A 13,979-nucleotide genomic window follows, 5' to 3' on the forward strand; every position below is an offset into this window, starting at 1 on the left:
GAAGGAATAAGACCGCTCCAAAGTGGTGGATGAGTGGGGAATTTTGTTTAGATGTATATAAAAATCATACATAAAATAAAAGCCAAGGTAACAAGGGCTGAATGAATGAATAAATTGCTATTAGCAGTGTTTTTAATGTCACAAACATGTACAAATAATAAAATGTAATTGTCTTGCATGCACAACTTGAGAAACATAGTTGTCATCACATTAATTTGATGTTGTTTTGTGATAGCTTGCCTAACACTGCATTTTCATAATCGTAAAGCTTGAACAAGTTTTGGCTTTCAGTGACACTTTTTAGGCTATAGTAGCTATAACACAAAGAAATGACAGACAACACAAAACATTTAACAAAACCTTTGCTCTCTAGTATGTCTATTGGAAAGAGATGACATTTTATTGAAGGTCTGTGGTCATGCATGGGGAGCAGGGCAGAAAATTAACATGTTTTTCTGTAGTTCCAAATGCCCCAGGTTGTAGAGGTACAATTATTGTTTTAAAATAATAGCCTCAATGACAGTTTCAAGGATTTCTCTGGGTTTGAGTCCATCAACATCTTATCTTTGGGGATTTGGGATTTGAAGTGTCTTAAGAACCAGATCAAGCATGCCAGACAACTGGATCAACATTATTTAGAATTCTTTCATGCCTTATTCCCCTATAACTTGCAGCATTAGACATAAAACATACTAATTTCAATATATAAAGCTTTTTCGGATGATTTTTTTTTCTCCCCAAATGTGTTGCCCCTTTGTCTCCTCCTCTTCCATCCTGTCTTACGACTCAGTGGTGGATCGTATCCAGCTGGCAGGAACCCACTGCGGCTCGTCCTGGGCCTTTCTCACCGCTGTCAACAGCTGGACACATGAGTCCTGCAGTTCATCGTTGACAATTACGTGATCAAAGAACTGCCAGTAGTGGGACTCAATCTTCCGGGCTGCTTCTTCCATCTCCTGGAAGTCTTCATCCTATTGGACAAAATAAGAGCCAAAAAGATTCTAATTTATTCGGGGTACTGGAAAAAATATCTCAGCTAAAAAAAGAAGCGTGTCTTTGCTTAGCATCTATTTTAACATCTAAATGTTGTTTATCTCTATCTCATCAATGATTCAACAAAATTGAAATAGTTTTTTGCCCTCTTTACAACATTGAAAACACTTTAAATCAAGAGAAAAATCATGATAAAAATGGTCAGTCTGACTTGCACTTTCCCTGCAAACAAGTACCAAAAAAGTCTGTATCAGTGTTGAATGAAAAAAAAAAAGTAAGGCAGGTTCAAAACGGATCAAAATAATCTAAACCAGCCCTGGGCTTACTTTGAATGTCCGGTTGACGTAGTAGTTGGTGGTGATGTACGAGTCTTGTCTGGTCTGCCGGAGGCGCTCCAGAGGCGGAGGCTTCACGTAAATAACATAGGCTCTCAGTTCATGGGTCCTCACTGCCTGAATAGACTAAACAGAGCGATAAAACACAAACGAAGAATGACAAATTATAGCTACTGTGTATATCTTTATGCAAATGTGACTGGAAGAACAACATGTACTTATATTAGTGGTAATTTTAAGAGCTTATTTTCTAATGGTAACAGAGTGATATCAATTCAGAAATAAATAAAGTTATTAAACTTTGAAATAGATAAAAAATTAAAGTGTACATATGTTCTGTAGTACTTACGTTTGGCTCAATGTCAATGACACATATCTTTCCACTGTTTAAAACTTCCCTCACAGACTCAATGCTGGTGCCGTACAGATTTCCTTTGTGCTCCCCGTACTCCAGAAACCTGCAGGACAACAAACATTTTAAATGAGCACAAAGGAACTAGTAGTACTTAATACTTTAAAAAAAGTTATTCACAAATTAATTTTAAGAGCTGCAGGCAAAAGTCTGGCCAAATTATGTCTTTTGTTGATTTTTGATGTGAAAATAAGTAAATACAACCCCTGCAGCAAATAGATAATACAAATGTCTACAACTAAACAGTAACTTCATAACTTATTAGGCCTTGTAAGGCAGGTCAACAAGTGTCTTCAGGAATCATCAGCTAATGACAAATTCTTTAAATCATATTGAACTAATCAGGAGAGTCAGTGTGACGTTTCCACCCACCAGGACACAACAAAACACCATCCCCTCACAGTCTGTCAATATTAGCAGTGCATCATTAATATCTGAAGGAAATGTTTTTACCCTCAAATTTTTGCCTATATTTAAAGCTTGTCATCATTGTGCTGATGAAATAAAAAAGTCAACCAAGATTTTTGTCAAAATCACATTAGAATTATTCCAATTACACTACAAAGAGGATGAATAAGTAAAAATGCTTCTAAATATGTTCAAATACTTATATTTATATTTAGTTAAAGAGCAATTTGTAATTTAAAAAGCATAAAGCTGAATATACTGTGTTTAGTTTTGACAAAGAACAGCAATGATCTGTGTTTGTCTCCACTATATCATTCATCATTCACATCAGAGACAAAGTGACAGTCGTGCCTGTTGTTATAAACCATGTTGTTGAAGATTTCTCGGCTGGTGAAGAAATATTCTCTTCCAGACTCCTCATATCCTTTTGGGGCTCTTGTGGTGTCTGATGAAAGAAAAGAGAAACCTTTTGATCAGGCTTCATACATAGATTTTTTTCTCCAATGAGACAAAAGATTTTCATACAGTCTGACAAAAGCACAGCTTTCAGATAGAGACAATAGTTTTGTGCATCATATGTTCTAAAATAAATTTTGGCCATTGGTTAACTTTAAATTCATGGGATGACGTACGAGGTACAGCTCCCTGGAATATGCTGGGGTTCATTTCAATCAAGTGCCTCCGAAGGTCATTCACACCTACGCCAGACGGACCTGAGGAGAACAGAGAACCCTTAAAACCTACACATTCAATCAGAGTGATGGAACTGCATTTCATTGTTAAGATGGAATGAAACTGTTAAAACCAGTAGTGTCCACTCTGCAAGAGTTAATGTACCTGAGAGGGCGATGGGGCGGTGAGCATCCTGCAGGTCGCGCTGGTAAAGCACCACCTCCTCATAGGGGCTGTTGAGGGCCCTGCAGCAGCTGCTGGAGCAGCGAGTGTGGCAGGATGGCTCGGTGGTGCTGTGAGAGTGTCGCCTGCATAGACGCATGCTGCGCCTGAAGCCCGCTGAAGAAAACATGAAAAAAAGAATCAACTAATCTTTGAGGAGTTAAACATAATTTCATGATAATAACAAGTTAGAAAATGGTAATTTCCCCTTTTCAATTTCTCACTTCAACCTGACTTTTAATGCTCAGATATCAGTGCAGGTAAGTATAATACTGTTCCAGTGTTTGGAGAATTACCTAGATAGATCCCTTCAGTATTTGTGCTGAAGTCATCCTCCTCTGGTTTTCCATGATGTGAAGCAAGGTTGAACATATGAATGTAAACACAGGAGAAAAATTACTTTTATGATAATAATGATATGATAATATGACAATAAAGAGGTTGGCATCTTTAGAAATTAAGAGCAACATTGTATGAAAAATCCAGTCTTACAATATCTTTTACCTAATGTTAATAATGTGACAATGTTCTGAGCATGACTAGTAGCATGTAAAAAATCTATTTATTTGTACTATCATATTTGAATTAAAAAAAAGAAAAAGGTGGTCAAAAACAAAGCAGCAGAATGTTGGTCAAAAATTCAACAATTCTACAACTCCCATAATGCATCAGACAGATTAAAACACAGGGTTACTCTATACTAAACATGCATTGTGAATTTTTTTTACAGTAATTTACTGCACATTAACTTATTTTTTTTGTGAATTTTTGGACTGTTTCATTTCTTCACTTTATTTCTTAGGCTGTCCTTCATGCTTTCACAATAGACTACAGTGTGCTTTAAGGTAGATGAACAGAAGAATGGGTTTCTCACCTTCTCTGAGCTCCTCTGACATTTCTCCGTCAGACAGCACAAAGGTTTGGAAACAAAACAACAACAAAAGCTTCAGATGAAGGACGAAACAGAGATGCTTTGAATCCACACAGATTAAATCAACAAAGACTTACCTACCAGATTCAAATACCTCCTCATCTGTCAGAAAGAAAAAACACACAAAGGAGGCAAAGACGTGGTAAGGACAGGTCAACAGAGTGATTAATGACAGGTGAGGCTTTACCTGCTTCAACACATTTCTCATCAATGGCCATCATATCTTCCTCTGTGGGTGGAAAATAAGCGGAAAAAGGTTTTTTTGCAAAAAAATATGTAATTTTGAGCTTTGTTTAAAACAAATGTAATAGTGCCTTACCTTCTTCTACAGTGCTCACTTCAGAAAGTGTGGGGTAAAACACAATGAACACTCAAGTTGTGAAACCAAGCTGTACAGGAAACTGCTTGGACTTTTAGTCTGAGAAAAGTCAGAGAAAAGCTTACAGGTCTGTACGCAGGCGTGTTGGTGATAAGGCTGAGACCACGAGAACTCCCTCTGCTTTCTGTTAAAACATTCAGGTTTAAACGATTACACACAACATACAAACTACAACAAATACATTGCATCGGCTTTCAAGTCATAATGCTGCTGGTGAACAGTTGGTCTATAAAGTTTCAGGAAAAATTGAAACAATTTCCCAGAACCCCAGGGGATGTTTTCAAATGTCTGTCGAAGTAACACTACAAAATCAAAAGAGTGATGAAATGAATCAGAAAAAATAAACAAATGATCACACTAAAGAGGCTTGAAACAACAATTAGTCTACATCAAGCTACAAGGACTCCAGCAAAGCTTATGTTTAAGTACAAAGCATATTTTTGTCAAATTAATTTAACTACAGTGGAAAGAAATGTTCCACTGGAAAGTCTGACAAAAGAATAGTTTTGCAAGAAACCTAACAAATACAACCCTTCCTGACCGTTTGAGCAGGTTAGTGGAGGGGATGAGGCCCGCGCAGGCTGTGGTGCGTGGCAGTCTCTGGGCCTGCCACCAGAGGACGTCCGTCTGGTCCACGATCTCCAGGACATCACCTTTTCTGAAGCTCATGCCAGCGTCGGCACAGGGGATGGCTGGGTCATGCTGAGGGCTGTAGTCAACCATGGCCCGCACATACAGCTAACACACAACAATGCAGGTTATCAAAATGCCATGTGGATGATTTTGTGTGTAAAACAGGCAAAAAAAAATAAGGCAGGTAAGATGATGATTTACCATGGTGTGGTTGTGGACTGGCCTTTCTGTGATGGGAACCACCTTGAATGTGACAGTGCCTTGTGCCCTTGCTTGCTATAACGAAGCAACATGGATTTATTATCAGAGGTGCATGTCTCCTGGACATTTTAAAGCTTTACTCAGTATAAATTTGTGAACATGGGTTGAATTAAAAGGCTGTTCTGCCTCATGCTTTTAAACTAATTGTTCTGGAGGACTGCTATAAATCCTGATTAGCTTGTGACATTTATAGTTCACCAGACAGGAGATCAGTAAGTGTTTCATCAGACAATGACCATACCACAACTTGGATAACTTGCTCAGGCTCCATCCCGCCCACAGGAAAACCATTCACCTCTACAATCCTGTCTCCTGGATGAAGCAGACCTACACACACAAATACAAAAAAATAGCCTGTAAACTTCACATTTCATTTATTATTATGGACTTTTAAGTGCTTCTTTCAGTGTAAAGCTGAGTTCATTTTGCTTTAACACAATAATCACCCAGATTTTTAAAGTGTAGCACTTTCTTGGCTGTTTGGCAATCAAATAAAGTAATTCCAACTCCTGATTAGCAGTAAATATGTACAAAATACATGCAGTGTATATATATATGTATGATAAATATAGAAAAATAAACATTCTTGGAAGAAAACACTACCACTTCTATCAGCCAGCCCTCCGTGAATCACCCGAGCAATAAAGATCTCCCCGGTGATCTCATTTCTTTTTATTGTCGCTCCCTAGAAGAAAAAGGAGAAAACACAGAATAAATAAACCTGCTATAATGTGGAGTAGAGGCACGTAAATGTCAAACTGAATCAAAGAAATGAAAACAAACAAAGTAAATATTGCCTGTGGGAAGCCACAAAACACATCGGGGTGAAATGGAAGGTTTAATTGATGATAGTTTAGGCCCAAACTAAGTAGCAATGGCACAAGCAGAGCCTCAAATTCATACTGATGAAGGTACTGAAATGAATGCTCCAGACGTCAACCGCTGTTGGTGAGACGAAATGTGGAAAAAATGAAAGAATGAAACGGTCCTCTGAAATGAGCATGAACAAAAGAGGAAAATGACAATAAATGCAACAAAATAAATGTCAGCTACCACTGTGCATGTTTGCAGGTCAGCCATTCACTGAAGAGGGCATGAAAGAACTCTAGAAGTCCACACTTTCCACAAGCCTCCTTGTTTCTCAAGTCATCTTCCGCTTCTTCTTCTTCCGATTGTTTGAGCGCCTTCCTTTCACAGTGTTGGATGCCTCCTTGGGCTCATCTAACAAGCCATTAGTCAGAGGATGCTTGGACGCTTGGAGTGTGTGGACATGCTCCTTTTGTGGCCAAGGGGCATTTTTGGTTTTGAGGCTAGTCTGGGGTGACCCACGATAAGATACAGATAGACAGCTGGTCCCCTGGGAGGTGGAGGGAGCGTCCAGGAAGCTGCTGAGGGAGCTGGAGGAAGAAGGTGAAGGGAAGGAACATCTGGACTGGTGTGTCAAAGATGGACATTCACGAGTCTTTGGAGTTTGGATTTTCTTAGATATGCCGTCTCGCTCAGACACTGCAGGTTTTGGGGTGTTGCTATTGCCCCTTGTGGTGGCGAGGACCGTCTGCAGCCGTTCCACCACCTCAGTCAGGAGGACCAAAGCCTGAGAGTTGTCCTGCACTGTCTCCGTCATGCGTTCACTTGCCGCTGCCATCTTCTCCCCGAGGAGCTTGATGTCCTTGGTGCTGTTCTTCATGGAGCTGGCGGCTAGCAGCACTGTCGTCCTCAGCTCGTCCAGACTCTCCTGCTTGGCAAGCTCCACTGGCGGGATTTCCACCACATGATGTGGACGCATGGGGCTGGGGGGAGCCGTTCGGATGCAAGGACTTTGGTTTCTGAGCCTTGGAGGCAGGCCTGGCTGCAGGTAGTCATCTGCATTGGAGTAACAGGGTACAGTGAGGCAGTGGGGAGACATGGTCCAAGGCTGTGACGTGGGACGTGGGGACAGGGTGTTGCTGGACTCTCCGGCCTCATCCTCATTTTCACTGTTTATCTCTTCCATGATGTTATCTCCAATGATAAAACAGACATTATTAATCCACAAAAAATCACTTTACTGCTTTGGAAAATGCTTGTAGAATTTTAAAAGTGCTTAAAACTATAATTATGGGAGAATCAAGATCCAGATCTTTCCTTACCAATCAGAACAGAGCTGCAGACTGAAGGCGCAGAACAGTTCAGACTTTGCTTCCAGAGCAAGTTGGTGTAACAAACTCTACACTCACTCAGCGGCTTGCTACAGCACACCTGACAGTTACTGATTGGTTTACAATGAGGTGGAGGGCACGGCCGAGCCGCTGATTGATGACATAACGGCTCATTTAGAGGGTAGCTGCCTCTACGGACACTACACCACAATGAATCCTTGACATCCACGCTTCCAGCAGCAGGGCTCTGGATTACAAATGCACCACCTTGGTGAAGCCTCTGCGGGGGCACACATCTTTGGGTGTCCCAGTGACTGGAGCTTTTTGCACAGGGAGGTGAAGCACTAGGCGGCAGCAGCCTGTCTCTCTGGTTGGTGCAAAGCTGTGAGACAACAGAGTCACTCAAAGGTAGAAGGAGGTGTGAAACAAGGCAATGGAGATCAAGAACTTCCACTGGAAAAGCTAAAGTTTAAAAGATGGAATATCTTCTATAAAAACCAGGACTGAAGCTTCATTGACAAGAATCATTCTCATTATTAAAATCCTCTATTAAAGAAACTGTACACATTTATAGAATGTTGCAGATTAGTGTCTGATATTTCCAGACTATTTTGTTTTTTCCTTTAAAGCCTTCCCTTCTAGTAGTTTCTGCTGACAGGAAATCATCTGTAGCATCAACAGACAATTACACAAATGAGAGATTATAAAAATCAAACATATGGTCTCTGTTGAATTTGTTTGATTTATGTTTAGCAAAAAATCATACATATTAAAATCTTCATGTGCATCTGCTGACACAGTACTGGAATAACAACTGCACTGTGGTTGAGCTTATAGACTCATGTCTATGTGATTCACAGACAAAAAATAATAGTTTGTTAATAGTAATAGTTTATTCCACACAAATTAAAACAACCATAACTTCAGTCAACTTAATCAGTGCATCTTTCCAGAGACAGGGTCACAGTCACACATGACAATCCTGAGAACTACAGTCTTATGCAAAAGTTTAGGCACCCCTTGATAAATAACAGATTTTGGTGATTTTTTTATTTGAACAGATGTTAACACAGTTTCTCTTGGAAATGGAAAAAATGCACAATATTTTCAGCAAACAGTGATGCATAGTTACTTCTTATGCCATAAATTGAACAAAAATAAAAAATAAAAACATTATTATGGCATGGTGCAAAAGTTTGGGCACCCTAAGAGTTCCAGAGTCTCAAAGTCTCTCACAAGGTTTCAGACCTTAATCAGCTCGTTAGATCTGATGCACAGCAACAGCTGTCATTGGTAAATGCCAATTTCAAAGCTGTACAAATACCTTGACTCTTCAAACCTTGTGCACACACTTGTGGACACCCAGCAACCATGGGTTCCTCTAAGCAGCTGTGTAAGACCCTGAAAATGAAAGTTATTGATGCCCACAATGCAGGAGAAGGCTACAAGAAGATAGCAAAGCGTTGTCAGCTTGCAGTTTCCACAGTAAGAAATGTAATTAAGAGATGGCAGATCAGGGGAACTGTGGAGGTCAAGATGAGATCTGGAAGACCAAGAAAACTCTCGGACAGAACTGCTCGTATGCTGGTCAGAAAGACAAATCAAAACAAAATGTCCCAGTTTCTTTAGTATGTCTACTTCCCAAGGACACTCAGCTAAAAGATTCAGTTTCTTTGTGCCATGACTTCAGAGTTTGAAGCCATTTTATGCTCAGACAGATTTGTTTAATGGGCATCCCTAATCCCAACAAAGCTGTTTTAGTGAAGAGGGATTAAAAAAGAAAATTCATACATAACAATGTGGTGATCGCATCAAAAGTGACTTCTTTTTCAGGTCAGTGCCTAAATACTGAGTCAGTCAACTAAAGCAGAGCTTCTAAACTATATCACAGCATAGCAATGCTTAACTCTTAAGTGAGTAATAAGGCATTAGCTGTGGATCTCACCAGAGGTTGTTTGTTTTTAACCAGGCAGATGATCCGAGTGGCCTCCTCATCACCAGGCAGGTCCTCGGGCATTGGCGGCAGCACTGGCTCATAGTCCTTCTGGGCCACCATATCATGAGCTGAGAGAAAAGCCTAGAAGACACCGTGATCAGGCAGATTTTTTAAATTTCACACTGCTGTCTGGTGATCAGAATAAAAAGACACAGTACTTCAGTCAAAATGAGGGAAATCAGGTCAGAGAATAAGAACCGTGAAGTCTCACCTGTAGGTGGGGCTGCTGCAGCAGACAGTAGAGCTCTTTGGCCTCTTCAGAGCAGCCTGGTGATGATCTAATGCCAATCAACAACTGTGCAGACAAAAAAAAAACACATGTAATAAAAGAACATTTAATAAAAAACTTCTACTTCTGCAAGCAACAAATTATTAATAAAACAAGGTAGACTCTAACCTGAAGTGAAAGTCCTGAAGCATAGTCAAGAGCCGGTACTGGAGAATTTCTTAGGTACCACTGAAGGCACTCATAAATCTGAAAACAATGTCATCACATACTTTAACCTGTAATGATAAAATCATTTTCTGTATTATATATCATTAGGTTTTGATGTTATTTTGTGATTAAGTATGCTAATTAGTCTTTTCCAAAGTCCAAAGTTTCCACAGACTACTACCTCTTTTATATTTATGTAAATGATTTAAATGATTTTCTGCATTTACAAATATTTAGGATGTGGTACTCTAAGTGTCTAGGTGCATGGTGCAGAAGAAGAGTGTGTCTTGCAAATGCAAAGTGCCAAATGCCACCTGAAAATTAAAATCTAGGTGCTGTTCCTATGGTTCCTTTTCTATGTTCAGCCAGTTATCAACAGCAGAAAAAGTAACTAATCTCTGGTAGAGTTTTGTTGCAGAGTCCATGTCAAAATGATTAGTGAAATAGAGGACAGTGTTTGCACACCTTGAGCAGTGACTGTAGCCAGGAGGCGTTCAGCAGACTATGGAGAATCTCTGCCCCGTCAATGTCCTTTTTTACAGACCTCCTCACCTCCTCAGTCACATCTTCCAGGATCTGACGCAGGCCTACAACTCACAAGCACACACCGATGGATTATTAAGTGGTACATTAACAATAATAAATAGTAACAACAAGCTAATGTCTCCCACTGACCGTGCTCATCGAGGTCATAGTGGGGGTTCAACACCCGAGCTTCCGTCGCTTGCCTCATATTCATGGAACAGCCAACCTCTGACTCCAACCTCCTGCTGTTTACAAGGACTAGAATAAAAACCTAGAAAGATAAAGTAACAACTATTTAAGAGGAGAAAGGTGCAGTTTATTAAACATGTTGGCACCTTCCTTGTTCCTTTGGCCTCTCAGCACTTGACAGAGGCCTGTAGCTCCAATAAACCCCATAAATTGTTAGTGCGATTGGGGTTATGCAATAATAGGTGCACATCACAGCAGCTCCTAAGAGCAATTGTGTTAAAAATACAGAGATGTTTACAACATAATCTTTGGCTGGTGAACCATCAGAGAACAGCAATCACTTATATTAACAAAAACGTGAAATATGTTCAGAAAATATCTCAGATAATAATCTATTTGTACCCAGAGCAGATCAAATTGACATTAAAGAGGACACAGTAATGGACCAGTTGTTTAATCATCTAAGTTTAATCACATTTACTGCATTTATATTCCTGATCAGGACTATGAATAATAACAAAGGTGTGAGCTGTGCAAAATGACAGGTGTGATGCAGTCAAGCAAAAATAACATGCATGCAAGAAATAAAACAGGAGGAGCCTCAAGAGGTAAACAGCCATCTGGCAAATTTACGTAGTTAAAGAAGAGGAAGAGGACGGTCTCTGTGCCCTTCCTTTTCGCCTTAAAAATGCAACTAGTGTATCTTACCTCTGTGTCCGAGTTCTTAGTGATGCCAACTTTATCCTCCAGCTCCTGCAGGTTTTATTTGTATATATGATGGGAAAACACTCCCCAGAGATTAAATGGAGCACTACGATTGCATCAAGCTATGGGGGACGAGAGAGAGAGGGCTGTAATCTCTCACAATCCCCACTTAATCCCGGGCAAGTCCGCCCGCTTCTGGCCACTGGAAGCCAGTTCCTCCCTCACCGGCTGGCTGGTTACCACGGAGCTTCCAAATCTTCTTCTCTCTTTCAGCGGCACACAGGAGGATTTCTGGAGAGAGAAAGCAATGAATTGATGAAGAGGGATGTAGGTGCTACTTCAAAAAAGACAAGGAAAAGGCTTCACCACACTGTGCTCACAGTTTAGACAAGTGTTTTATGATTTCAGTTCTCAGGGGGAAAATGTATTTTGACTGTAGTGTAATAGGCAAAAAGTCAGCAGCAGTTGCAAAGGCCAAAAGTTCTTAAGTAATTAAAAGATCTGCTAATCTGCCACAACAGCTGGAGTTAATAGAGAGTTGACATGATGCTCAGAGCATTATGTCTTTACTCAAACCACAAATCTGTCAAGAATTGGGGTAATCTCCTGATCAGTAATCTAATTCCCATGGAGATTCAACATAATCTCCCCTCCCTCTATCAGACAACAAAGTCCTAAAATGCCTTATTGTCCCCAAAACACTGAGATGATATCTCCTCACTCAACAGAAACACACAGGGTCCGTGCTTGTTGGTTAATTCTCACCCTCCCTCAAAAAAAGCAGTGCCTGGAGGATTTATTAGTGCCTCAGCTGTGATAACACCTGCCACCTCTGACAAGTGAACAAACTCTCTTGACCTGTAAAACAAGAACACTGACATTTAAAAATAAAAATCCACTCATATAGCAGCTCCTCTTAAAGTCTCTGTAGAACTGGTTTCAAATATGTCAATAAACTGAATTATTCATGAATTAAAATGCAACAATAATAGTTAGTTTGTAAAAAAAAACGGAAGTTGATTAGTAAGTAACGTCCATCAAATGAGTTTATTGTCCTTTTATTATATTTAGTGGTACAATACATTGGACATCCTGTAAAAGACACAGGTGGGCATCATGTCAGCCATCTGAAACACATACGTCAGCTACAGTAGTAAACACCAAATTCCATTGACAAAACTGTTTTGTTAAACACACAATGCAACAGTATGAGGCAGTCTGGGGCATTTTCATAGTAAACAGGCATGGAGGTCAGTAAATAAGCTGGGTTAAAACATAAACCAACATGAGCTTATGAACAGTATCTTCAGTTTGTATCAACCACATTACCATTCAGTTTGGATTTAAAACACCATTTCATGAAAGGGAGTCAGTTAGTTTGCAACTAGTACATTGAATGTCCCATGTTGCATTTGTAGTTTGGTTTACAAGTCAGTTATACTGAATTTACTGAAAATATCAGTTTGTCCTTCTTTTCAAGTGGCAGCAGCAGCCTGTGTTGAGCATCTACACAATATACTGAAGAGAGCAGATAAAAACATAAAACAAAAGAACTTAAAAGTCTCTGGTGGTCAAATTCATGTTAAACCTGGGGAATATTTTAATTTCTGCCTACAGTGTGTCTATAGTTTTTGGGAGTTAACTTGTGAGTCACAATCACAGTATTGTTTCATTTGTTTAAGTGTCAGGCGCCTACAGTCTAATCAGGGAAGGGGTTATTAAAATCACTTTAAAGTCATAGAAGTATGAGATATGCAAATGAGATGTTTAATACATCTGTAGGGATATTTGTGCAAATCACTACATTTTATAACAGCTTAAAGAACTGCTCCGGGGACAATCCTTTACATTTTTGTTGAAATAATTTGTAAAAGCTTTACTATAGAATGCAGCCTTTAACTAATAATCATATTGAACCGTTATGAGCAAAGGTTTAGTTAACAACAGCTTTAAATTTTAGATCTGAATTCGAACCTTTTGATACCTTTTTTTATTGCTAGGATTTCAAAAATCCTGCAGCTTCTCCTGATGTATGATCGTCAAAGAGTCCTGATCCATTGACTTTTCTACTGTTCCACCATCTGATAAAACAAAACCCACGATAAAAAAAAAAAACAAAAAAATTTAATCCCTCTTAAGCCCCTTTATAAATTGGCATGTGTGATGCAAGTCGCAACCAAGCAGTCATGTCTAACAGTGCTGTAAATGGTTTAAAAAAAGAACAGTTAGTTTTAACAGCTGGTCCAAAGAATTCACTTTGAACATCACATCTGTAATAACCTGCCTCCAGATGAGCTTAATCAGGAAGCTGCAGCACTGTAAAAAAGATTTCTATTGATGATTGCCATTCACATACATACCATAATATAAGTATGTAAGGAAGGAAACCTGTCGCTAGTGTGTAAAGATCATGCATCTCCAAAGCTGTTCCAGAGTGAAGTAGCCCATTATCCAGTTTTTTGACAATGCAGTTTTTAAATGTTTAAATTATCTCCAGAAATAGGAGAGAATTTTAAATCAAATTAAAGAACACAGTTCTTCTGATTATGTGAAAACTTCAAAATGACCAACTTTGGAGACACGTGACTTACTGAACAAGTACAATGTGCAATGAGAATGCAGAACATGATGTTTCAGTGCTTCTTTGAATTTCTGTCACTATCCAAACTGTTTGCTGTTCAGTATTTTCTTTTTACACTGGAAACACTAAAGGTTAAATGGGAAGGTTTAAACCAAACTTCATG

At 39.4% G+C, this 13,979-nt stretch overlaps 1 protein-coding gene across 3 annotated transcripts; it reads right to left on the reverse strand.

Annotated features, from left to right (window-relative positions):
- Positions 1-135: 135 nt before the first annotated feature.
- On the reverse strand, positions 136-11,504 carry mpp4b (MAGUK p55 scaffold protein 4b). 3 transcript variants are annotated; one of them, XM_020600624.1, is made up of 22 exons: positions 11,239-11,504; positions 10,492-10,612; positions 10,282-10,403; positions 9,778-9,855; positions 9,592-9,675; positions 9,330-9,461; positions 5,850-5,931; positions 5,488-5,573; positions 5,187-5,261; positions 4,894-5,090; positions 4,418-4,476; positions 4,293-4,310; positions 4,161-4,202; positions 4,055-4,075; positions 3,917-3,931; positions 3,339-3,380; positions 2,986-3,159; positions 2,781-2,861; positions 2,500-2,593; positions 1,678-1,786; positions 1,320-1,454; positions 136-971 (listed from the first exon to the last, which is right to left on the reverse strand). In XM_020600624.1, the coding sequence occupies exons 2-22, from the start codon at positions 10,553-10,555 to the stop codon at positions 780-782; spliced, it is 1,902 nt and encodes a 633-aa protein (XP_020456280.1). In that variant the 5' UTR covers positions 10,556-10,612; positions 11,239-11,504; the 3' UTR covers positions 136-779. The 3 variants fall into 3 exon arrangements, with proteins under 3 accessions (XP_020456280.1, XP_020456279.1, XP_020456281.1); XM_020600623.1 differs by having other exon boundaries at positions 3,917-3,940; XM_020600625.1 differs by lacking the exons at positions 136-971; positions 1,320-1,454; positions 1,678-1,786; ... (11 more) ...; positions 5,488-5,573; positions 5,850-5,931 and adding exons at positions 6,308-7,247; positions 7,376-7,766.
- Between the last annotated feature and the right edge of the window lie 2,475 nt (positions 11,505-13,979).

The sequence above is a fragment of the Monopterus albus genome, unplaced genomic scaffold (genome assembly GCF_001952655.1).
Source record: "Monopterus albus unplaced genomic scaffold, M_albus_1.0 scaffold48.1, whole genome shotgun sequence".
NCBI lineage: Eukaryota > Metazoa > Chordata > Actinopteri > Synbranchiformes > Synbranchidae > Monopterus > Monopterus albus.

Coding starts and splice junctions, on each gene's coding strand:
- mpp4b (XM_020600623.1), bottom strand. CDS start 10,555: ATGAATATGAGGCAAGCGACGGAAGCTCGGGTGTTGAACCCCCACTAT. Junction 5,262..5,487: donor AGCAAGTTATCCAAGTTGTG/GTATGGTCATTG, acceptor GCTTCGTTATAG/CAAGCAAGGGCACAAGGCAC. Junction 3,941..4,054: donor TGAGGAGGTATTTGAATCTG/GTAGGTAAGTCT, acceptor TGTCTGACGGAG/AAATGTCAGAGGAGCTCAGA.